The sequence below is a fragment of the Siniperca chuatsi genome, linkage group LG6, assembly GCF_020085105.1.
Source record: "Siniperca chuatsi isolate FFG_IHB_CAS linkage group LG6, ASM2008510v1, whole genome shotgun sequence".
In the NCBI taxonomy this organism is placed as follows: domain Eukaryota; kingdom Metazoa; phylum Chordata; class Actinopteri; order Centrarchiformes; family Sinipercidae; genus Siniperca; species Siniperca chuatsi.
This window is the reverse complement of record NC_058047.1, coordinates 30,915,392-30,942,484: the sequence shown is the minus strand read 5'-3', so window position 1 is coordinate 30,942,484 and position 27,093 is coordinate 30,915,392. Positions and strand designations below refer to the sequence as shown.

The 27,093-nt window shown below is 40.2% G+C and overlaps 1 protein-coding gene across 4 annotated transcripts in view; it reads right to left on the bottom strand.

Moving 5' to 3' along the window:
• Positions 1 to 27,093, bottom strand: part of arhgap39 (Rho GTPase activating protein 39) — a 157,780-nt gene that overhangs the window by 112,943 nt on the left and 17,744 nt on the right. Inside the window, exons 1-2 of one of the 4 annotated variants that reach the window (XM_044198565.1) lie at positions 24,099 to 24,377; positions 23,536 to 23,610 (exon numbers count right to left, since the gene is read on the bottom strand). The exons of 2 other annotated variants lie outside the window; for them this stretch is intronic. In XM_044198565.1, the coding sequence (XP_044054500.1) occupies positions 23,536 to 23,564 (29 nt within the window). In that variant the 5' untranslated portion in view covers positions 23,565 to 23,610; positions 24,099 to 24,377. Of the gene's footprint in view, positions 1 to 23,535; positions 23,611 to 24,098; positions 24,378 to 27,093 lie in introns of those variants that run through there. One more of the 4 variants, XM_044198564.1, reaches the window with a different exon arrangement.

Genomic DNA, 27,093 nt, shown 5'->3' with positions numbered 1-27,093 from the left:
ATGTTGCTACTTTTGGGATTGATTTTGTTTACCTAGAATAGGGCTGCAACTAACAATCATTTTCCGTATCAGATAATTTGTCAAGGACTTTTTCAATTAATTGTTAGTTTATAAATTGTCAGAAAATAGTGAAAAATGTCCATCACAATTTCCCAGAGCCCAAGGTGACGTCTTCAAATGTCTTGTTTTGTGAAAATCTGAGACATCTGAGACAAGCTGCAACCAGAGAATGTTTGGCATTTTTTGCCTTTAAAAGTGCTGTGTGCGACATTCACTGCCAATAAATGTCACACTAGAGCACCAGCACACTTCATTCAAACTAGACAGAAACAAAATAAAACTCACCAAAACTTTGTTAGTCTTTCTACTGTTCCAATAATCACAAACTGTTAATCATAAACCCTCAATTCACAGAGTACTATGTGAACATGCGAGCTATGTGTCCGCCTCAGCCGGCAGCCACGATACGGGCTGCAACAGCTGCAATAAGTGCAACGTAATCTTTGGGGACAAATGTGCCCGTCCAAGTACGTCCACTAAAAGTGCTTGTTTTTGCCACTGACAGGCTCAGATTGTTATTCTAAGTGTCTGACAACATTATGGAAAGGATTCCTACAGAGATAGACCTTTTTGTTAAAGAGTAAGAACCTTTTTGTTTAACCAGAAACAGCCTTTATAGCACTCTCGGTCGCCACCAGACTCCATTGATAAAAACAATAATTTTATCTCGCTGATCATCGTAAAACACACTTCATTCAAACTGGACAGACACAAACTAAAACTCACCAAAACCGTCCTTGTTAGTCTTTCCTCTGTTCCAGCAAACACCATTTCTGGTTTGGTCGAAATAAACCCTTAAAGCAGCAGTGTGTAGGATTTAGTGGCATCTAGTGGTGAAAGTGCAGTTTGCAACCATTTGTATACCGCTTGCCTCACCCTCCCCTTCCAAGCATGTAGGGGAAACTACAGTGCTGCGAAACTGTAGAAACATGGCAGTGCAACATAGCGGCCTCTGTGGAAGTGGACCCGCTCCCTCTGTAGATATAAAGGGCTAAGTAAATGAAAACACAATGATTCTTATTTTCAGGTTATTATACACTAAACATATCTTTGAATATTTGCGCCATATTCTGCAAATAGAGCCCCCGCAATCTTACACACTGAACCTTTAATTCACTGTGTTACATGAGAAAAGAAACAGCCATTATATCACAGGGAGGGACTCACAAGCAATAACATGCACGCACAGTTGGACCGGCTACCAGAACAAAGAACAGAGAAGATCGGATGACAACACACACAGAGTGTGACATCATTCTCTGCTCAGGACACCATTACTCCACTATATCTTTACGTATAGCAAATAGTTGTTTGCTGCTATATTAATGTTCAAAATCTCATATACAGAACCATTAAACACCCGCCCCAATGCTAATGTCCCACAGGCAGAACAGTGGGTGGTAAAAGTTTAAACAATTGATTATCAAAATTGTTGCAATTGATTAATTTGCTGTTGATCATCTAATAAAATCACCTGTCATGCAGCAGTACCCACTGTGTTAGGTAAAGAAAGCTAACATTACCAGCAAGCTGTTTTCTTTTAGGTAACATTGATGTAAATTACTCCATCTCCACCTGGTATTAACATGTGATCTGTATCTGGATACATTATCCGGATAGTGAAATCTGATCATGCAGACTTTGCAACTACACCTGACATTAATATAATGAGTTAGCATTATCTCAATTCTAACCACAGTGTGATTTTCTCAATATGCAAATGTGGGCCATCTTATGTCAAGGGAAGCAGTGCAGGATTCTCTAGAGGGACTGCTACAATGTGCAAGGCAAGGGTCAAATCACTGATGGAGACAGTCGAAGGCATCCATATGCTACTTTTTGTGACTTATACTGTAAGGCTGTGTTCAGACAGACATTAGCACTGCATGCAGCCCCCTCATTCATTTCATTGAGAACCACTGCTTTGATGTTTCTATCAAAAAACAGCAACAAAATGTAACCTGGGTCAACTTTGCGATGCGATGGCATCCAGCAAGGCACTGCATTCGTAAATCAAATATGTGCACACTCTAATTTCTGGTAGATTACTTTGTAATGCGAACAGAATAATTCTACTGCTTATCACGCGACTGTTGCGATGAAAGGTAAAATTTTTGTCACTGTGATTCTTTCCAATCCCTTTCAAAATCCTGTCACAGAGTATTATTATAACTGCTGTGCAGTGATTTGTTGTGTGATAAACATTTTTTAACACAGGGATTTTTTCAGTCTGAACACTGAACCGGTAAAAATAGCCTGTGAGAGAGAAGATTGCTAGCACAAGTTCTGGCTAGACTTCCACAGTGATCCCTTTGAGTCAATAAAGACCATTTTTCCAAAAACAACATCATGTCTGGTAACATACAGTATAATAGCAGTTTAAAATTGGAATTGTCAAGGCTTCTCTTTAGCAGCCCTGCAGATTGGAGTCTCTACAGAGAAGTGTAACAGGCATTAGCGTAGATTACGGGGGCATGGGGGTGTTATAACCCCTCCAATAATCAAAACTGGCCAGTGCAAACCCCCCAAATATCATATCATAATGATACATGGGTGGCTATCTCAAGGGCGTAACTTTGGGTTGAACATTAGGGGGTAATGTTCAACCCAAAGTTACGCCCTTGCAGGACACAGCATCTGTGTTATAGTCACACACACACACACACACACACACACACACACAGGCCACAGTGTGACATCTGCTATTAAGCTGCAGATTGCACCACTACAGAGAGAGGGAGACATGAAAACAGGAAGAGAATGCCAAAATGTGGAGGACGGTACATGTTAGGATGTAAAACATGATCAGACAGTATGATGTAACGTCACAGTACCTTATCATCATATTGATGAAGCTGCGCTTGCCACCACACCCTGCTGATTCCTCACTCCCACACACACACACACTAAACACTCACACACAGACTAATAAACTCTAGATCTAATGAAACATTCATGGCTGCTCTGTCCAGTTTCAAGCTGCCTCATATTAAATGCATGGCCTGCTCTTTCACTTTCCACACGCACACATGCACCCTCAGTCACAAATCTTAATATTAGCAATCATGGCTGATGTCTTATGTAAGTAAGTACTGACCTAACAATGACCTACGTCACTGATGGGGGTAGAATTATCAGATTGATTGACCATCATCTCCACCTGATCTCCAAATACTCAGAATATTCTCCAAAATAAAGTACCACTACATGCTGGCTCCAGATCTCTCTCAAAACACACAGTGATCCATTGTATTTCAAAAGACATGATGTTCTTGTCCCTTGTTATATGTGTCTTGGTAGCAAATAACAAAATAGTGTTTAACTGAAATACTAGTGAGGCATGTTTTGGAAGATGTTTGCTTAATTGACAGGTGACTACCTAGCACAGCCAGCTGTGGTGGTTTATTGTCTCAGCTCAGCTCCACCCAGACTCCCTCATTTGACCATCATGTTACACTCGGTAACAGTAAAACCGCAGAAAGCAGAAAAACCAAATCCAGCCTTCATGAGTGACATTCATGTTTTCAGGCAGTCTGTGGTCTCTATGCCAACATACTGAAGCAATCTAGTTTTTTTTGTCATCACCAAGCCTGCAGGTTTAATTAAGTACAACCTTTCACTTGTTAGTGAATGGGCTTTGAATGGTTCAAAAGCATCACAGCACAACTGACCCCTCATTAAGCCCCGCCTACCTCAGTTACTGTTGCTACAACCATCAAGCTTTATAATTTAGCACTGCATGCAGTGCACCTCATTTGTATGAAAATCTGAATCTTGCAAAAGGGTCTTAAATATAATGGCTACATACATAATATTATGCTAAAAAACTGAGACTAAAGCTGCATGTACCAGGCAAAAAGTCAGTTGCAGGTAAATTCTGTGATGCTTTTAATTCATCTTCCCTTAATTCCATTATATCCCCTCTCAATCCGGACACATTGTTAAATTCATTTAACGATCAGTGCCAATCAGGGAAACAAAAATCAAATAATCTCCCCTGGCTGAACGATCACACTTGAGCCCTTAAAATACTGAACGTCAATGGAAGGTCAACATGTCTGAAATAACACCCTCAAAAAACAAATGTTAATCTATCAGGAAGCAGTATTTTGTAAATAAGGTGGAGAATATCCCGTCCTGACACTTGCATTTTCTCCATTCCCCATGTTAATTCTGCCTCTCTTACCCTCTTTCAACCCATTACAATTTCAGTATTAGAGAGTACAGTCTTCCATATAAACACCTCCTCTTGCATTGTAGATATCATCCCCACTAAGCTGCTCAAGGAGGTGTTTCCCACTGTTAGCCCTGTTATTTTGCAAATCTTTTAACAATTCTCTGGCTTCTGGTTCTTTTCCAGAATGTTTTAAGCATGCATGCACCCATTCCTAAAGAAACCTAATTTAGACTGTCCTTAAGTAATGATGGACCTATCTCCAAACTTTTTTATCTAAGGTTCTGGAGAAAGTAATCTCATTTCAATTGATATCTTTCATGAATAATAATAGTGTTTTTAACTATTTCCAGTCTGGTTACCACTTCATAGTACCTAGACAGCACTTGTTAAGGTTAATAATGACCTACTGCTGACTGCAGACAGAGGTAACTGCTCTATTTTAGTTCTTTTAGATTTAAGTGCTGCCTTTGATACTGTTGATCAAGGTATTCTCTTACATCACTTAGAGACTTGGGTAGGGATCAAGGGCTCAGCTCTTGGCATATTGCACGCTTACCTCTCCAACAGAACTTTTTCTGTTGCTTGGGGCAACTCTACTTCCTTGACGGCTCATTTGAGTTGTGGTGTCCCTCAAGGCTCCATTCTTGGCCCCCTTCTGTTCTGTTATATATGTGCTGCCACTTGGCCTGATTATTCAAAATCATGATGTACATTACCATTTCTATACCGATGACTCTCAGCTATACATGCTGTTAAAACCCATAGATCCTAGCAACCTAGCTAATCTCACAACCTGCCTCTCTGATATTAAATCCTGGATGTCCCAAAACTTTCCTTAAATCCACCGTCTCTAGCTGGTACAAAATGCTGCTGCTCGTCTAATTATGGGGACAAAGACGCACAATCACATTACCCCTGTGCTTGCCTCCCTACACTGGCTCCCTGTTTGATTTAGAATTGATTTTATTGCTCACTTTTGAGGCCTTAAATGGCTTTGCTCCTAATTACATCTCTGACTTACTGACTTGGTATGTGCCCTCTCAACCATTGAGATCTGCAGATGGAGCCCTGCTGGTTACTCCCAGGTCACAGTTTGTGACAAAGGTTGATCAGGCTTTTGCTATTAAAGCCCCCACACTATGAAACTCTCTGCCTACTGAACTCAGACACATTAAGTCTCTAGTCTCTTATAAATCTCTTCTTAAAACTTTTCTTTTTTTGAAAGCTTTTGGAAATGTTTGATATGTCTTTATTGTTTTTACTGTTTATTCGTATTTATTTGATCTTAATTTTATTGTCTTTACTTCCTCCTTGCGCATGTTCTTTGGCCTTATTCTCATTTTAGCTGCCTTATCTGGTTTTATTTCTTGTTTGTAAAGCACTTTGTAACATTGTTAAGAAAAGTGTTATATAAATAAAGTTTATTATTATTATTATTATTATTGTTATATTATCAACATTGCCTTGAGCATTTTACCTCAAACAGCTCCACTGGAGCTGATGTTTCTGACATGTAGCATGTGTACTGCAACAACTGACTAATCAGTTTTCTTTGGTCTTTGCAATTAGAAAAGACAGCAAAATGTTGATATGTTGGTTTAAAGAGGAAACTTTAAGAATATTTACATTTTTAAGAGACTGGTGGGGGTTTCTACTGTGACACATTTTGCACACACACATCTGGTCCAATGCTTTAGTTTTTCAAGATTCTACAGGAACATATACTGACTGATAATATGCTCAATCATTTGAGTGCCTTACTTAAGAGAGGCAGAAGATTTCAACCTCACTGTGATATATTTTCTAAGCAGGATTCTTGTCTTTCAGACTTTCTTCCACAGCCTGGGGAACAACATTCCTGTTTGTTTATGTTAAATTACTTTCTCTCTCACCTTCTCTTATTACACAATTAATTTTCCCCTTGTTTGTTTTGGTTCACTAGATGCACAGCATTTTTATTTGATGCCATTTAAACTGTTCCTGTTCTTAGAAGTTAGGTATCAATAAACAAAGCAACATGACCACTTTGGAACATTATGTTGTTATGACAGTGTTATATGAAGAATATGAATTGCTCAGCTGTCATGGTCTTGTGTGACACAAGGCCAGCTAGTGTCCTCTGAACTGCATCCAGGCTGGAGGCTGACATTGGCAGCTTGGAGACATCTTGTATCTGTGTGTTGCATGCTAGCACATGCTCGCCTGTCTGTCTGCTCAGAAGTCAAGTGAACTCTTTCCTCTCTTCATCATCATCATATCATCCTGCTATTCCCTCTTGCTGCCAGCTGTGAAAATCCAATGAATTAAACCAAGCACAGTGGGTTTAGTCCCAGGAGGACAGACACAGTGAAGAGTGTGAACGTCTCTGGGGTTTCCTGTTACTGTGAGGCTGTAATTACATCAGGTCAAACTTGACAACATCATTATGTGGCCCGCCACTAATGTCCCGTCCTCCTTGGAGGACACACACAAGAGATACAGTAAAATACGTGTCCCTAACACACACATAAACTATAACCCACAAACACCCAACATGACTCAGTCAGGAACAACACAGGCTCTAAAACATACTGATGTGATGTTGCATACTCACTATGAATTCTCAGTTACAAGATTTAAAAAGATGCCCCATTATGATCTGCTGATTAGATTATTAGACAAAGATGACCCTTAATGCACTGCTACTTCCAATGCTACCAGATATGCTAAAATAACTAATAATGCATTATTCCTGTGTTACCTTATTGAGGGGTTTCACTATCTACACAACTGCTTGAGTAGTCGACTACTAAAACCACTAGTCAGCGCTGTAAGCAGTAGTCAACTACTCCTGAATAACATGATTTTAACATCACTAGATTTACAGTGCTTAAAGTGTAAAACATCAGTGCTTGTAATTGTATTAATAATTAATAAATGGTAATAAGTTTCCCAGCACATTGTCACAGCACGAGCCCAACTGCTTTCTGTTCTGCACTGTTCATTCTCTGCTGTTGGCTAAAGATCATTTCTGAAGCTAAGGTTGATAATAACACTCCCTGCATGTGTTTCACAGTAAATGCATTTTATTGTAAAGGGCAGCAGTAGGCCTTTGTTGTAAAACAAACACACAAAGTGTTGACAATGCTAGCGAATCTTTGATGTAGACATTTTCCACATCTCTTGTCTGGAAGACAGTTTGAAACATTACATGGATGAAATTAATATCTTATGGTGTGAGGCTTGTAGTGTAGTTATTTCCTGTTTATTTTGTAAGTGTTCTGCCTCATGTGTTTTGTGTAATTTTACTTCCTGTCTTTGTTTGCTTTTCCCACCAGTTTTGATTGTTTGCCCTGCCCTGATTAGTTTCACCTGTGTCTCATTTTCTCCCCTCACCTGAGAGTATTTAAGTCTGTGTGCTTCATGTGTTCTGTGCCAGTTCGTCTTTGTCAGTCTGTGTCAAGCATTCCAGCCTTTTCCGGTGTTTCTAGTGTTTTGGACTTCTCCAGTGTTTCTAGTGTTTTGGACTTCCCCTGTATTTCTTGGACTTTACTCGTTTCATGGACTTTCGGATTTTGCCTACTCCCTGTCGGATTTGTTTGCCTGTTTGGACTGCTCTCCTGGTTTAGACCATTGCCTGCCTTACCATCCATGTAAGCTTTTGTTCCTCAATGAATCATTAAACTTCTCCTTCTGTTCTGCCTCAGTAAATGCGTTTGGGTCCAACCCCTTCAGAATCAGTATCAGAAATACTTTATTGATCCCAGAGGGGAAACCCTTTCGTTACAGCTGCTCACTATCACATCAGTGCACACAGGAATAGAAGTACTAATAGAATAGAAACAGAAATAATAATAAGTCTGCAATGAGACAATTATTTCTAGTAAGAAATAAGAGATGTGCAAATCAAAATATAATACACTATAATACAGCTAAGATAAATTAAGTACAAAAGTGGATATAAAGTATAAAAGCTAAAATAAGTGTAAAGTACAAAAGTGGATTTACAGTTTGATAAGTATAGTACGGTATAATACAATGTAATAATATAAGTAATAAGTAACAGTGCAATAATGAGTACTGTCAAGTTAAGTGTAGCCGATTAACCAGATTATTAGTTGGTGGATATTGCACAACAGTAATATAAGAATTAATAAATATCAATAAACAGGGAATAGTAAACTGAAAACAGAGAATATTGCACAATGTTTCAAGTATAGCAGTGATGTTACTGATCCAATGTCCAGTTTAGTGACATAAGGTCATATAGACTGACACTTAAAGGGAAGAGTTAAAGAGTTTGATGGCCACAGGCAGGAATGACTTCTTATGGCGCTTTGTGGTGCATTTTGGGAGGGGGAGGGGGGTGAGTCTTTCGCTGAAGGTACTCCTTTGTTTGACCAGCACGTCATGGAGTGGGTGGGAGACATTGTCCAAGATGGCATGTAGTTTGGCCAGCATCCTCCTCTCTGACACCACCAACAGAGAGTCCAGCTCCACCCCCACAATGTCACTGGCCTTACGGATCAGTTTGTTGAGCCTGTTAGAGTCTGCTACCCTAGCATGCAACAGCATACAGGATAGCACTGGCCACCACAGACTCATAAAACATCCGCACTGGCCACCACAGACTCATAAAACATCCCAGTCACAGCCTGGATGGGGCAGGACATTAAAAAAAGTTGAACTCATTGTTATTCATGAATGGTTATTTATACCTGACAACACATTTCCATTTTTTCCGGGTTTCTCCCGTATTTTAGGTTCATCTACTGGTGCCCTCCCGTTTTGTTGTTTTTCCCAGGAAGCTCCTGTAATTTGCATGGCCCTCAAACTTCATTATGAATAATCGTCATACAAGGATCCATGTTTTGATATTTGTCTGATGTCACCCAAGTTGCCAGATCGTCTATGAAACACAATTCTACGCTCACAACATTAGAACAACCTGGAGCTGAACACTCTCAAAACTTTGGACATGACAGAAGACCCCCAACACCATATCCAACAACACAGTGTCTGCTGTGGAAGCCTTAAGGTTTCTGGGATCCACAATCTCCCCGCACCTAAAGTGGGCATCGAACAATGACACCATCATCAAAAAGGCCCAGCAGAGGATGGACTTCCTGCGCCAGCTCAGTTCAGCCTACCTTAGGAGCTGCTGATCCAGTTCTACTCTGCAATAATAATCTGTTCTCTGCACATTCATCACTCTCTGGTTTGGATCGGCCACCAAACAGGACAGGAACAGACTACAATAGACAGTCAGGACTGCAGAAAAGATCAGCGATGCCGACCTGCCTTCCATTCAGGACTTACACATCCAGAGTCAGGAAACGGGCAGGAAACATCACTGCAGATCCATTACACCCTTGACACAACCTGTTCCACCTTCCTCTGGTAGGCGCTACAGAGCACTGTGCATACATTATATACTGTCATATCCACCTAAATCAACCTGTTACGTAAATCATATTTATTTCAGCACCACTTGCACTCTGCACCATTGTACTAATTGTCTTGCTGTTTACAAATGTTACTGTTTTTTATACTTTTAAAATATCAGTCATGTATTTGCACATTTTAAAATATCAGTCATGTATTTGCACATAGTAGCTTAATGTTTAACTTGTTGAGCTTGAGCTTGGTTTTAGCTGTATTTATGTCTATTTGTGTGTATGTACATTGAGAGCAATGAAAAAATTTAAACAATAAAGCTGATTCTGATTCTTATCATTGGCCCTGAGCATGTCTGTAAACAAATCCAACTAAGAACTTGGGTGTTATTTTTGACAGTAAACCAAACTTAGGACAACACACAAAATTAGTCTAATCATTCTTTTACCAATTGAGGAATATTTCCATGAGCTTAACAATGTTGTCTTTTAGTAATACTGAAAAATGTATCCATGCTGCTTCTTCTTCACGCCTCGAATATTGTAATGCCTTGTTTACATGCCGTAAAGCTAGGGAGGTAACGTTGGAGAAACTCGCAAGAGACAGCTAGATTTTGAAAGTATCCAACTGAAAAAATCCCACTCCCTCCTTTCAGGCCTCCCCCAAAACACATTTTCATGCGCAATGAGTGCACAGGCAGAGTGAGCAGGTAGGTAGACAGACAGGTAGCCAATTTCCCAATTTCATTTGGGAGAAATAAATGAAATGATTGGATGGGCTTATTACAGGCCTGCGCCAGCCACAGATACCAGATTTAAAAAAACAACAACAAAAATGATTGATTTATTGATTGCTGTCGGGATGTAAAAAGAATTTCAACAAATACAACAACAAATTCTGAAAAACATTACCTACCCTAGCTTTAATGCCAAAGCTATATCTCAGCTTCAGACTGTGCAGACCACTGTAGCCAGGCTCCTGTCTCAGACCATACACACTTCTCACCCCATTGGTTACCAATTTCTTTTAGAATTCATTTTAAAATCCTACTCATTACTTACAAGGCCTTTTAACTCCTTACTGTCTAACTTACAGTTAGATCTACTGTAAGCCTTTCAGCTGTTCCAGAGTCCAGGTTAAGGTCAATGGGAGATTGAGCTTTTGCTGTACTAGCACCTCAGCTGGTCTCTTTTTCAGGAACGCCCTGATCATGTTCACACAGTTACACATTTGCACCTGGAAGCTGTCCAGTACAACCACAGTCTGATCTGAACCCTGCTGCCTTTCCAAAACTGTTTAGTTACTGCTGGCTACAGATACACCATACATGTGCAGCATCCAAGGGATACGTAATTGCGGAGGTCGTGGTTGCTAGGAGACCATCTCCCCACACTTTTGTAGTCAAGAGCTTCCAGCATAAACTACTGCATCACACCTACAGATGCTGATGTATATTGATGGATTCAATTTTCTGATAAGTTTGGTTTTAATTATTTATTTCGTGCTATAAAAAGGGGATTTCATGTCATGATTGACAGCTAAGGCCTGCTTGCGATTGAGTCGGTCGGCTGTATGGGCGGGACCTCGTTACAGCAGCTACAACCCTGATCACTATTGCGCAGACTCTGGCTCCAAATGACGTCACCAGTGCAACATGGCAGCACCTGTATCTGGGATATTTTGGCTTTGGTACAGTGGAAGGAAGTGGAGACTTTATATACAGTCTATGAGACACACACACACACACAGCGTCAAGACACACACACATCAGGGCAGACAAACGCACGAGTGTCTTTATTTCTCTCTATTTCTGCACACACAAATACACACACACACGCCCACCCAAACACAGACACACAGAGGAGTAACAGATGGCCGAAGAATGGCTGTAATAAGTTAATGACCTGGAGATGTTTTTGGTTTCCCTTTTGTAGACACTATATCAGAGATTTCTGTGGAGAAGCAATTATGTTAGATTAGTGTATCAGGCTAAATTAAAAACAGGCTTATAGTTGTACAAAGGACAGTACTTAGAACTTCCCGAAAATATAACATAGGTCCATAAGGGTTGCAACTACCAATTATTTTCACTATTGATTAATCTGCCGATCAGTTTCTTAAAGAATGAATTCATTGTTTGGTATACAGAATGTCAGAAAATGGTGAAAATATTGAAAAATTACTTTTAAATTATATCACAATAGCATTTCACCACGGCAATCCAACCATTATTTAAATATTAGTTTTGATTTGATAATTAACAGTATGCATTTAGATCTAACCTCATTATAGTAGTTCTAGTGTCCCACAATCTACATGCAGTTTCAGAGGCTTCTTTCATTGTTAAGAATCTAACTATCCACAGATGCTCAATACTTGTAATTTTTAGCATTAAAATGAAAATATTACATTTAAGGAGCACATCCCATATGGGTTGACCTTCCCTTATGCACACTAAACCTACATAACCTAGTTTGTGTAGAAAATTGTGTAGGTGTTAAACATTACATTTTTCCAAAAACAAAATTGTACCAAAGGACATCATAAATAGAAACATGCCAGATTTATCTGACATATATTGAACTAAGCAAAGGGATGTTTTGTATGGAGATCAGATAATCTGATGCAAGGGCCTGTATTTCTGAAGCTGGGTCTAGAGACTGCTGAATTTAAGCATAACACACACACACCTTGTAATACTACAGGGTAAAATCTGTTTCCCAAAGCTGCTGTTGGGAGGCTGTCTGTCTTCAGTGTGTGAACACAATGCTGCTCCTTCTGCTGCTACTGCAGCTACTTTTAGTGTGTGGGTGTTTAGAGGTCCAGATCAGCCTACCAGATCATGGAAGCTCTGCAGAGACTCTACCACCTTCACCACTGGTGCAGGAACACACACAGAGCACTACGTAACAGAACGGAAAGGGGGTGGTGATGAAGAATAAAATCTGATTCAATGAGACAAAATAGTGGCACTGCAAGTGCTCAACATACAGGAACCTATCTGATCCCTCCATCAGTTGGACGGGAGGTGGGGAACTGCTGCACAACATGAGATACTGTAGCTTCAGACTAAAGAATATGTAAGTTATGAGATATATCGCTGATGGATCACTGTGCTCTGACTGATTATGGGGTGGCCTGGCCTATCAGGAGACGGTCATGAATATTTTCGTAACAGTGATTTGTAACAATTTTGGAAGGCACTGACAAATGGTGTTGTCCTGCCAATAAGGGCATCAGTACAGATAACATAGGATGTTTGTAAAGCCAATGGGAAATGTTTAGTTTGGAGGACTTGTTGGTTTCCACTGTCAACATGCCAAGGTAGGCGGCTGTGAACGAGCATGGTGATATGACACTGCTGCCTGAGTTGAAAATAGTTTTACTTGTTCAGCTTGGCAGAGAAACCACACCAAGGATGGCATGTTTAATTTGAAAGATCTAGAGGAATTGTTGAGGAATTGTCAGTAGATTAATACAGATTAAAAAAAAACTGGCAAAGTAGAAGTGATTGGAAGTAAAGTGTAACTACACCCCCAAATTCTGCTAGCTCCCTCCATCCCAGCATATTTAAAAAATGCAGCTGAGGACTGCATAGGACAACCACTGTAGGGGGCGTGGCCTCGGGCTACATAGTGTGTGACGCGGAAGGTAAGGAGACGCCAACCAGAGTGACAGACTGATTACCGCTCAGTGTAGCAGGAACAGCCATATAGAGCTGGTAGTCAGCGCTAACCATCCATGAGCAGCTGCTGTCAGACTCTCTGTGTCTGTGCTGGAAACACAGAGTCCACTGGAGCTTTGACAGTCACTAGAAGCACATTCATGACCCTTTGTAAAGGTTTCTGTGTAGTACCTGTGTTTTAACGTTAGCTAAGCTAGCGGCTCAGAGAGCTTAAGAGGCTCTCCGTGTGTTATTATGGAAAGAATGCAGTCCGGTGGTGCTTCTACAGCCATCAAAAGCAAAAGTCCGAACCATTGCACCATAATTGAAAAATACTAAGTGGGGTTAGAGGGTTAGCAAAAAAGTCAACTTTGCAGCCAAGAAAGTAACAGTGCCAACCCATTTTGGCTACTAGCTAAAAAATACTAAAACTAACTAACTAAGCTAATGCTAAAACAAAAAACTATCTAAAACACACAAAGTTGAACTACGAGGTAAAGCGAAACTACAACTACTAAAATTGGGGAAATCTAACAACCTAATAAAACCTAAAATCGCTAACCTACTAAATACTGCAAACACACAACTAACTATAAAATTTACACTAAAATAGATTGTACTGTTAGCATAGATCAACTACTCAATCACTATACTCAATCCACGCAATTCGTTCAATCCACTCTTCCCTAATACTCCTCTCCACAGTCTGTAGAGTTGGAAAATGTTGGTTTTATAGGAGGGGGTGGGGAGGGGGTGTTGGTATACGTCACCCGCCTCCAGATCAGCCAATAGCAAAATTCAATTGCAATAGCCGGGTTTCAACCAGTAGAGGGCAGTCGCTATGCGTATTTATAACACAATATTTAGATTTTAAATACTTTGCACTAAAATGTCAAGATTTGGACCTGAATCCGTCAACAATTTTCAGCTGAAAAAAGTGGTTTGGGGTGTAGTTACTCTTTAATTAGAGAATTGACACAATATAAATGTCAAAGAGAAACTCAGAGCAGCAGAGCTGTGAGTAAGACATGACTCTGTTGTACTGGTGGAATTAGTGCTGTGGAAATGTACATTGTGTTAAATTTATCATGTATAGCACAGGTAATTTCGCCCCCACACAAGTGTTCTTTGCCCAGTGTTAATTAGCCTTTATTCGAATACTGGTGGCTCTTTTTTGAGAATTTACAGTAGTGAGCTCTCCCACAGAGTGTGCTGAGCTTGTCCATAGCACATACGGAACAGATGAGATTGAACAAAAACAAAAAATGTGTTTCAGCCCAAAATGTTGTTAAGGTTATATGAGCTTTCCTGAAAGGAAGGCATGTATCCATATCATCCCTACATAATTCTACAACTATGGATGGCCATCTTGGTGTTTCAGTCCGTCCATTCATCCATACAATACTGGTCCAGAGCAAGACAACATCAACAACATCTGGACTGATTTCAGTGAAATTGGGTACAGCTATTCAGGGGTGGATAGGCACGCGCTGTCTGTGGAACTGTTCCTTCAAATGGCAGCGGAGGAAACCAGTAGTGGACTTTTGGTGGGGAGAGAGAGAGGCTCAGCGGCGGTCATTCTCTCCGAAGAAGACCTAATGACTAAAAAGAGTCCACCTGTGTGTAATCTTGTCTCAGTATAAATGCAGCTGTGCTGTGAAGAATACAGAAGTTTTTTAAGAGTGTTGGGGAGCAAACCACAAAATGAAGTCAAAGGAGCACACCAAACAGGTCAGAGAAAAAGTTGTGGTGAAGTTTAAAGCGGGGCTTGGATATAAAAAGATTTCCCAAGCGTTGAACATCTCAAGGAGCACTGTTCAATCCATCATCCGGAAATGGAAAGAGTATGGCACAACTGCAAACCTACCCAGACATGGCCGTCCACCAAAACTTACAGAACGAACAAGAAGAGAATGCAGCCAGGAGGCCCATGGTGACTCTGGAAGAGCTGCAGAGATCCACAGCTCAGGTGGGGGAATCTGTTCACAGGACAACTATTAGTCGTGCACTACACAATTCTGGTCTTTATGGAAGAGTGGCAAGAAGAAAGCCATTGTTGAAAACCATCCATAAGAAGTCTCGTTTACAGTTCGCTAGAAGTCATTTGGAGGACACAGCATACATGTGGCAGAAGGTGCTCTGGTCTGATGAGACCAAAATCGAACTTTTTGGCCTAAAAGCAAAACGCTACGTCTGGAGGAAAACTAACACTGCACATCACTCTGAACACACCATCCACACAGTCAAACACGGTGGTGGCAGCATCATGCTGTGGGGGGGCTTTTCTTCAGCTGGAATAGGGAAGCTGGTCAGAGTTGATGGGAAGATGGATGGAGCTAAATACAGGGCAATCTTGGAAGAAAACCTGTTGGAGTCTGCAAAAGACTTGAGACTGGGGCGGAGGTTCACCTTCCAGCAGGACAACGATCCTAAACATAAAGTCAAAGCGACAATGGAATGGTTTAAAGCAAAACATATTCATGTGTTAGAATGGCCCAGTCAAAGTCCGGCCCTAAATCCTGAAAACTGCAGTTCACAAATGGTCTCCATCAAATCTGACAGAGCTTGAACCGTTTTGCCACGAAGAATGGGCAAACATTTCAGTCTGTAGGTGTGCAAAGCTGGTGGAGACATACCCCAAAAGACTTGAAGCTGTGATTGCAGCAAAAGGCGGTTCCACAAAGTATTGACTTAGGGGCACTGAATACTTTTGCACGCTGCACTTTTCTGTATTTTGTATACACTTTTGTTTTTTTTTTTTTTAAATCTGGAAATGATGTATAATTTTCTTTCTACTTCACAATTATGTACTATTTTGTGTTACTTATTCACATAAAATGCAAATTAAAAAATATTTAAATTTGTGGTTGTGACGTGACAATATGTGAAAAAGTTCCAGGGGTATGAATACTTTTGCAAGCCACTGTATATGAATGTATTCATGGGGACTCTATGTTTTGTTTTTGTGTTAATCGGGATGCTGTTGTGGTTCGCTCTACCCCTCCCGTGCGGTCTACTGACAATCGCACATGCTCTGCAGAGAAACACAGAGAGAGAGAGTCTCCTGTTTAATGTAGGCCTACTTATGCCGTTGTTTAGTAAAAGCGTGTAAGTAACCGATGTAATTCTGTACCACTTTGGTTTTGGCGACTTTATAAAACATACTGCTGACAAAGAAAATCAACAGAGCAGACACATATAGGGGAATTTAAATGGTGAAATAAGAAATAACCTACTAGAAATAGGTTAATGTATTCATATAAATATATATTTTTTTTTTTCAACAGACAAATATAAAAGGTTTTGTATTTTTTCCTATTTAGTATTACAGTCTTCTCTAACCAAAAGCACACACAGCGACTGCACGTTAATTGTGAGTTACTTTTCCTCCTCACACGACTGATTGTGGGGGTTGATTTGAAGTGGCTTTGTACTTTTTGAATACTAAGCAAAACACTTGTGTCTGTGTGTTTGACCCCTGTGACTCCCCATCCTGTGAACCAATCAACAAACCAAGAGGCATTAGTGGAAGGAAAGAAGGCCACAGCCTTGACGGGCTGGATTAAGAGGCAGGAGGAAAGACCCCCGGGTGTCCAGGGGATATATCACTGGAGCCCTTTACAGACTTGAAATAGTCCTGGCTTCATCAATCTCATAAAAGGTCCCATTTTGTAGAAAGTGAGATTTCCATGTATTTTTTGATTATAAAAACAGGTCTAGGTGCTATATAAATACTGTGAAATATCAAAACGCTCAATCCATGGAGAAATGTACACAGCCCGTATTCAGAAACTGTGCCTTTAAACGAGCTGTCAGGACTTCTGTAAGCTTGTGATGTCACAACTATGCAGTCATCGCCCTCAGCCATGCTCCCAGCATGCAAGGCCCACCCGGACCCACCGTCCAATCTTTTTGTTTAGTTGTTTTAACTTTATTAACAACACAATACACAATACCTGCCTCACAGAAAGTGCTTTTCGGTTGTGAAGGAAAATTTGATACTTTTCCCTCTGATGTCCTCCGGCTGCTCTGCCTCAACTCTCAATGATTTACGGATTTTCCTGATGGACAGACAGCTTTACTTGTTGCTAAAGTAACCTGACTCTGTCCGCACTGGGAGCTCGAAGCACCAGTGCTCCCGGAGGGCCAAAGCAGCTGTAGTAGAGGTGTAAACACCAACACACCCCGTGCTCCGAGCTCCCAGTCTGGGCAGAGTCAGCTAGCTGCACGGCTGACTGAGCTAACTAGCTAATGGCAGCTACAGTTAGCAGTAGTACGTTGCTAAAGTAACTGCTAACAAGAAGTAAAACATTTTCTCTATAAAATATAATCCAGTTTCACCAAATTCAGTGAATAAAGTTATAAAGTTGTGTTTTGTACTGTAATCAGTGATTCGCTGTCGCCAGAAATACTCCGCTACGGCAGCATCTATTTATACATTCACATTTTTCCAACCTAATTCTTGTCTCATTTGTGGTCTGATAAACAGTAAATTCATCAAATTCAGTGCCCCATACCGCTATTTGAATAGTTGCTGCCCCTCAGCAGACTTCCAGAAGTTGGCCAATCAGAAGAATGTGGGCTTTTAGGAAGGGGGGCCTTAAAGAGACAGGCACTAAAACGGAGTGTTCAGACAGAGGGTGAAAAGAAGTGCTGCAGCAATTGACAGTATGAGAAAAATAATAATTGTTTTTTGAACATTAAAGCATGTAAACATTTTCTAGTAGAAACACAAAATAAAAGTATGAACCTAAAAATTTGCATAATATGGGGCCTTTAAAGTGATGGTTTGGGGTCATTCAGACATGGTGAATTTTACATCAATGTTCCTTACAGCTTTCTACAGACATGACAGCATTTAAGGAAAGAGCCACAATGCTCGCGAGATATTTGGCACCTGGTGTACGAGAGGAGCAGGGAGCAGAGAGAGAGTGAGAGAGCAGTGAATTTTATTTTAGAAAGGAGAAAGACTCTCTCCCAGGCTGCATCTCTGATGGATTTTAAAATGTATTTTGCCTTTAAAACCTTAACTAATGGGACGCTCGCCAACGTTCTCATACATTTTCATATCAATTTCATCATTTAACATAATGAGAGTGAATGTTTCTGCTTGTTTTATAAATCCAACATTGCACAAACACTGAATGACAAGACATTAAGTTTAGAATCTCGTTTAATTCCTATTTGCTCACACTGTATGTAAGCGTTTTGCTCGATATGCATTAATTCCTCCATTACTTTACATGAATGAAAATTAAAAACAGAGAGACCGCAGGTCAGATTATTACTGTTGTTGTAAGAGGGGTTTTTAACCTCTTTTGCCCCGGTCGCACCACAAGGGAAAAATCTGATCTGATATGTGAAGAAACTCCTCTACAATTAAAAATGTGTTTCCAGGTGTATTAAACTGATTTTATTTTCTTTGTGCATAAGAGATGATGGTTGAGATAATACATGTATTACACTGATCTTAGAAGGCAGTAATGCTACAAGACTTTTTGCTGTGTTGAAAGTGTTATGGAAATGTTACAGGTCTGACCTATTAAGTTCGCCATGACTTTTATGTGAAAGCAACCAGGGTGCTTATTCAGATATGAGACCGACATGTTAAATTGCCATCAGATTAACGAAAAGGGGTGCAAGTATGAAATGGGCTATGTGGTACATGTTGACAGACACACAATCATTGAAATGATGCAATTCAGAGTGAGCTGGTTTTGACTGTGCCAATATAAATCTTTCACAATACAATTATACTTGATATGGCTGTCACAATATGCAATATTATGTCAATAAGTATCCACTCCTAAAATGAAGACATGAAGAAAAAAGTAATTTAAACCCTATTAATTGTGGGTCGTTCTAGCCGAGGTCTAGGATGCAGACAGCACAACTGCAAAGAGCCAGAGTTTAGGTCTAACGTAGGACCTTTGTTGCATGTCCTACATTTCTCTCTATTATCATTAGTATTATCTTTTCCACTGCAGTTACTTACCAACCTGTAACCTGGGGCTTCCCATAACTTGAACTTTTAAAAACCTGTGAGGTTTTGGTGCTAGATTCTGCCTTTATCAGGTTCTGTTTATCTACTGTATTTTATAAACTGACACATACATAATTAAAAAGGCTACATCAGGAACAATTATAGTATGTAATTTAACTGCAACTGTCATTTTTGCACTGTTTGGTTGGTAAGTGAAGTAAGCAGTTGTGGGACAGACAACAATGGAAGAGGTGGCAAATGTATTATGGCAGGGCTCAACACTAACTTTTAAAAGTGGCACCAGCTTTTGGTTGCTGAAACTGAATATACGGTTGCCATTTTTAGTACATACTATGCAGTTATACTTCAGCTTAATAATGAAAATGTGACATAAAAGAATGTTCAAAAGCTTTATTACAGGAACCGAACAAGTCTTTGTAGTTAGTGTTTTATCGGATACTTAACAGAATTTGAATCTTTAGTGTTATCAGTTAATGTGACTACCCTCAATTCCTGGTAGGCTATACAAAATACCAGCATTCGTTCGTGATGTTGACGGGTTAGTCGAACTTTTCACCCCACAGTCCAACAAATTAATTTGTTTCACCATTGTCTCCAAAACAGATGCATGTGCGCATGCAAGTAAACGCACCAACTCACATGGAGCGATGTCTGGTTACAGTTCCGACTCTAACAGCAATCTTTAAATATCACTAATGCAACAAATATATAATAAAAATAATATAATTATAAAAAGGCATGTTTTACTGTTTGCTCTCCCTATTTTTTGCATGTTAAGAAGTTGTTGCCACTAGGGATGGGAATTGATTTTTATTGATACCAATGATATTATCGATTCTGCTTATCAGTCCGATTCTTTATCGATTTCCTTATTGATAACTGATTAATTTTCTGTGTGGAAAAAAAGTAGGCCAATGCAACTGTTTTATTATCTCTGTTTAAGCCTATGGGATTTTACACTGCATAAATTAGCATAGTGGCTAGCAGACTTTTCGTCTACTCATAGCTTAACAAATTACATATTATTTATACTTTTTCTTACTCCCTGTTGGTTTAAGTCACTGCATCTCTGGACAGAACACCACGGTTGAATTTCAGAATTACGTAACGAGTTGCTGTCAACTCGAGTAATGTTTACTTCACCTGTCTCCCCTCTGCTCCGCTGCGACTGTGTGCTCAGCCCCATCCTCGGTGACACACAGGGAGCAGACAAAGGAGAGGAGAGAAACTAGCGCGACCGGCATGCCGGCATCGGCTCCGAGGCATACGATTTCAGTGGATTGGACAATTTCAAACCGGTTCTGAACTGGAACTGGTTCTCGATTCCCATCTCTAGTTTCCACTGATGGCAACCAAAGGCCAAGAATTTCTCAAAATGGTTGCCAAAGGCAACCTGGCAACCGTTGCCTGTATGGTGATGTCATTGATTTTCTTTCACATGAACATGAGAAACAAGATCATACACTGACAGACAGTGGTGGAAAGAAACTAAATACATTTACTCAAGTACTGTACTTTTTACTGTACAATTTTGGGGTACTTGTACTTAACTTCCTACATTTCTGCTACTTTATACCTTTATCCTAATACATTTCAGAGGGAAATATATTAAGATTTTACAGAAAGAAACATATGATAACTTTAAAAATACAACAAATTGTTATAGATTAAACCAGAGTTTCCCATCTTTCTGGGCTTTTACTTACAAAAAAAGCAATGTCTATCTGGGGCTCCTTGTCATGTTTAAAACGTCTATGAGTTGTTAGCAGTTTCACTAAAGAGACTTTCCCCTTCTAAACGTCTTACATGTTTTCATTTTATTAATCTCACATCTCCATCTGTCATGGTCATCTCACATCTCCATCTTGGTACAGAAAGCTCAGAGACGGCTGTATTTCTTAAGGAAACTTAAGGGGGCAAAATTCCCATGACAAGTTCTTGTTAACTTTTACAGAGGAGCAATAGAAAGCATCCTGACTGGAAACATCACAAGCTGGCATGGGATGTGCACGGCCTATGACAGGAAGATTAATGATGTGATTAAAACCGCTCAGAAGATAAGATCATTGGTACCCATCTACTACCGAGCAGCAGTGATAGCGGTGAGGTGAGGTGCCTGCGCAGAGCCCAAAGTATACTAAAAGACAGTGCCCACCCCAGCCACAGTCTGTTCACCCTGCTTCCATCTGTCAAGAGATACAGAAGTATCCACCAGACTTCAGAGCAGCTTCTTCCCTCAGGCTGTGGGACTCCTTAATTCATCCTCAGCACTCCACCATGTAAAATAGTTTTATCTCTGACTTATTATTATTCCTCATACTGTATATAATTTAATAACTTTTGTTTTTGTGAGTAGCATAAAGGGAACTGCAACTTAATCTCGTTATACGACCCCGTGTTGTAAAATGATAATTAAATCTACCTTGTACCTTGTAATTAACTGTTCAATGAATTGTAAAATAATCCAATGATTCACAAAAAAGTTACGATTAGATAAAAGTCCAAAATATGAATACAAATTTGTATAGGAGAACTTTTCCTTCGTCCCTACCCCATTAATAATTTCACGACCATTTAGATTTATCTTGTGACCCGTTGGAGGGGCCTGACCCCTAGGTTGGGAACCACTGGACCAAACTAACTGTACATAAGGCAGTTAAAACTAGCTCCACCTCGAGCAGCTACAATGGTAAAATGTTGCTTAGACATTTTTGCATCAATAAATAATCTAATAATGTCATAATAATAAATCAGTCACGGGGGACATATCTCTGAAGAACAAGTGCTTTTACTTTTGATAAGTACATTACTTAAAAAGGATTTTGGAAGTAGCACTTTGACTTGTAACTGAGTGTTTGTTGCAGTGGTACTTTTACTTGTTCCACCACTGACAAGAGAATCCAGGTCCCTGCTGGGGCCAACACAAGCTGGTTGATGGCCCAAAATGGGCCACGTCCTGCCCTGCCGTATTTGGTGGTGTGTTGGATCCCCACAACCAGACGTTGTGCTTGTTGTAGTCGTCCTTGTTGTGATGCGACAGCCCTGCTAACAACCCCTGAAAGTACCTAGAACTTGCATTTAGTATCACTGTTGCCATGGGCAACCTATCCAGTAGCCTCTCTGTATGCTCCACAAAATTTATGCTCATTATGTTTATTTTACACATTTTAGTTGTACTTTTGTGAATACTACTGGGCAATGACAACATATGACTTCGAGTCACTCATTAGGATACAAATATGATCAACTCACCACTTTTCAAACACTTCTCTCACCGACTGTGCTCCCTGGCCAATGCAGATTCTTAAACATCGAGGGAAGCGTGGAGGGGTTAAACACCAGCTGCGATCCAGGCCACACAGACCATCTCTGCCCAGTACTCTGCTCTCCGCTGTTTAGGAACTGTAATGTCCTTTGTTTCACCAAAACTTGGCTAAATCCAGGCATACCTGACAAAACCTTTCAACCAGGTGACTCTTTTTCTGTTTATTAATCCGATAGAACAGAGGACTCCGGTGAGAAAAAAGGAGGAGGCGTGCTTTGTGGTGAATAAGGATTGGTATGATAGTGGAAATATTAAAATGCTATCCCGTTCGTGCTCATCTGATCAGGAATTATTGATAATCAAATGCAGACCGCACTTTCTACCAAGGGAAATTACATCGGCCATTATCACAGCGGCCTACGTCCCACCACAGGCGAGTACAGAAGCTGCCCTGTCAAATCCTTGCAAAGACTTGAACTGCTCGCAGACCGGTAATCCTGATGCTGTGCTCATTGTTGCTGGAGACAATCAGGCTAACCTTAAGAAGGTTATGCCTAACTTCCACCAACATATTGACTGTGCCACAAGGGGAATAAACACTCTGGATTACTGCTACACGTTATTCAAAAATGGCTACAGAGTAGAATCGCTACCCGCATTCGGCAAGAATGACCACGCGACCATCTTGCTACAGACAAAGTATGTAAGCATACTTGCATGCCCCCATGACACAAGAGGTCATGAAATGGTCAGGCCAATCAGAAGCAGCCCTGCAGACTGCGCTATATGACACAGTCTGGAGCACGCTCCAGGATACCCATGTTAACGTATTCGAGCACGTCAATGGATTCACTGAGTCTGTGGTGGATTTCATTTGTAAAACAAAAGAAGCAACTGTACCCAAAACGTTAAATCATTCCACAGCCCGAAACCATGGATTACCAGAACCATCCGGAATGCTATAAACACACGTACTGCAGCCTACTTACCTACACAGGGCTTTCAAGCATGTGAACATCAGGAAGGCAGCAGGACCAGATGGTATCAGTGGGCAGGTCCTCAAACTATACAAGATAATCGAGATAAAACGATCATTGTGCCGCATTCAGTTTCACAATGATGCTCTTGTTATGTCTTGTTTTATTTCCCCTCCCTAAAAGCCCAAACTCACTCTCAGCCAGGCTGTGGCTGTGATTTAACTGTCAAGGTTCACTAGTTTAAGTTTATGGCATTTTACACTGTATAAATTAGCCTAGCGGCTAGCGCTTTTCCTCTACTCATAACTTAACAAATTACATATTATTTATACTTTTTCTGACTCATTATTGATTTAAGCCACTGCATCCCCCAACAGTTGCCTTCAACTCGAATAATGGTCATTTCACCCCCCCACCCACCCCAAATACTGATTTGGACTTTGGACTAGCATTGGGGTCAGCGCTATAAATCGTGTTGAATAATCGTGATCTCAGAAATTAGCAAAATAATCGGAATTATGAGTTTTGCCATAATCGAGCAGCCCCGAGCAGAGATTCACGGTGACTGCACTTACCTGTGAGCAGACAGGTTAGCTGTGAAGCTGTCTACAGGCAGTAAATGTACAGTGTAGGTTACAGTTTGCCCATGAATAAACGCTGCAGCTCCTCAATGCCCAAGACGTTTCCGTGTCTTGCTTCCCAGCTGCTGGGTCAAAGTGAAGGTGGTCAGCCCCGAGGTTGGCATCAACTTCAGCTCTGGAGGAAAACAATGTTTCCCTGTGCTTCCCGACCACGGTCTGAAAGCTGCAGCAGGATCGGTTAACACTATGCTTAAGTTACCTCATTAAGCAGATCATATGATTAAAATAAAAAACTAAAATAATTTAAATACTAGTCATAGTGATAAACTACTCTTATTAGCTTTTTACTCTTGAAGCTTTTATTGCACTTTCAATAACAAGATTTTACTCGCCGGGGGGGGGGGCTTTGAAATCACGATGTTACGATGGTAGAGGGCTTAGTGGTAGATGGACGATGGCATTGTTCATCGGCCCAACCCTAGTCAGGACTACAACCTCCTCTTGAACATCAGCATGTGATTGGCAAAGGACAAAAAGTAGGAAAATATACAAACAACCCCTTCCCCGTTAGCTGGCGGCTAACGGCTCAAAAATAAAATGGTTTTTTTTGTTGTTGTTTTTTTACAAATCTGCATGATGCACGTGGGTCACATTTTCAGGTTTGATAATCCAGAATTCCGGATTAATCCGGAAAAAAAAAAATCACACAAATAGCAAAAACGTCTTCAAATAAAGCAGTTTTGTCTTGATGTAAAAATATGTTTCCCTTCCTTTCCATTCCAGGAATTAGTTTTCTTTTCTTCTATAATACCTGTTGAAAGGTAAGACACCAAGCTCACTATCAGAATGTCACAGAATGCATCTAAAAGAGCAAACAGCATTTATCTGTCAATTATTCTTTTAATTTATTGATTAATCGTTACTGTAATATATAATAATCACCAGAGTCCAAGGTAATGTCTTCAAATGTCCTGCTGTCTGACCAAAAGTCCAAAACCCAATACATCAATATTATGGTCCAACAAAAGTAGTTATCGTGACAAGCCTACCTCAGGCTATCCAATATGATGCGCAGAGATTGAGGCCTAAATAAAAACTGGGGGTGTGTGTTAATTGGGTACAAGTCAAAATGTCCCATTCCAGCTTCCTGTCTCGCTCATCTGCCTTCACCCCCACCGCTCCCCCCAACCCCTCCACCCCCAACAACAATGCCTGAAGGGGGATGTTTCATTTCCACAAGCTTCCTAAGTGTGTGTGTGTGTGTGTGTGAGATCCCTGCATAAAGCTGATTAGTTCTTCAACAGCAGCATGGCTAATTAAAATTGCATCTTGCTTGTTAACAATCCCATCCTTCCACCTACCCGCTCCAAAGTAAAGCTCTCTGGCTTCACCAGAAATCCTGCCAGACCGCAGGCTTTGGTGATTCATGATTAATTCATCCTGCCTAAAACATAGACACACACAAAAATTAGAACACACAACCTCTCTGTATATAAATGGCTATATTTATTCATGATTTACATAGAATTCATATTTAACCATATTTTTCATGTGTTAGAGTTATGACACTTAATCTTGGTTTTAATGTACTTATAACCAAACTAAATGTTAGCCATTTCACAACAATGTACTAAAATAGGCAACAGATCTACATGAACAATATTTATCTCTTTTTAATTGTTATATTGTTCTTACAAAAACAAAACAAACCAGTAAGCGCTGATAAGTTTTTCCAAATTTACTTATAAATGTTAATTTTTCAATTTGAAGCAAGAGAAAAACTAGCATAAAGACAGAACCCACGCTGCTTCTGAAATGCTTCCAGTGCTTACACGATAGGGGCATTACGTTTTGTTTGAAATTCAACTTTTGTTGGAATGTGGGGAAAAAATTACATATATTTAACTGTAATGACCCCTTCAAATAAAACATTTATTCTGTAAATGAAACAGACCATTTGAAGTAGTTTGCTTGTGGTCCTGGCGAGGGCACTCTTAAAATTAACAGATTTACCTATTGCATGCCCTACTGACCTACCAGTAAACCTTCCTCTGAAACACCTCAATGTGTTTGCCCGTGATAGAAAAGCTCTGACCTCAGAAGTCTGCCTCACAAGGAATCTAATAAAGGACTTATACATATGATAATTAAAGGATATAAAAGAAAGTAAATCAACAGATATAAAAGAAGAAGTACAATACACATAGAAACATACAGAAAATACAAATGCCAGTCCACTGTGGCAATGTAACGTTTTGCCTCACCTAGGCATGGCAGTGTCACATTTTCAACACGTTCTCATTCCGCAAATAATTTTGCTTTAAATTTTGCCCCGGCTCCAGTTTGTATTCAACATAATACCTTATTATATCAATGAAATGTACTGAAACGAATGTAAACAAATGTATATGTGACATATGCCTTTTCCCGTGGATGCGTGAAGCTTTAATCCCGTTAGGGCTTGTGTCCACATAGCCTAACGTTAGCGTTAGACAAAAAAATCCCCGCTGCACGTGGGTTTTGTTTCTATGGCAAGCAGATTGACATTAGCTACATAGCTAAAAAGAGGGAAAAAAAAACATCTCCAGGTCAGAAAGTGGTGTTTATCCATATTTTTCCTCTGCAGGAGAAGCTTTCTCCGGCCGCGAAGTGCAGCGAGTTGGCTACGACAGTGCTCAAAAGCATTACATTTAATATGGATTTTATTTGATTCAGTACTATGTGTGGTGTTTAAAAAAATCACCATCAGTGGGGGTTCGCAATGTCAGTCACTTCTATTTTCCTTGAAGGACTGCTGAGATTTAAGGAGCATTAGGATATGAATAAACATCCTGCTAGAGCAACAGTTTACCGTATTATCAATTAGAGCATTGCCAAATGTTTCTGGTGTATCAACAGTTTGAAAATAGACATTAAAAACTGAGTAGCGACTTACGGTGGCTGCCCGAACGTGATGCAAGTGTAGCTCTGACCTCCGTCATCTTACCAA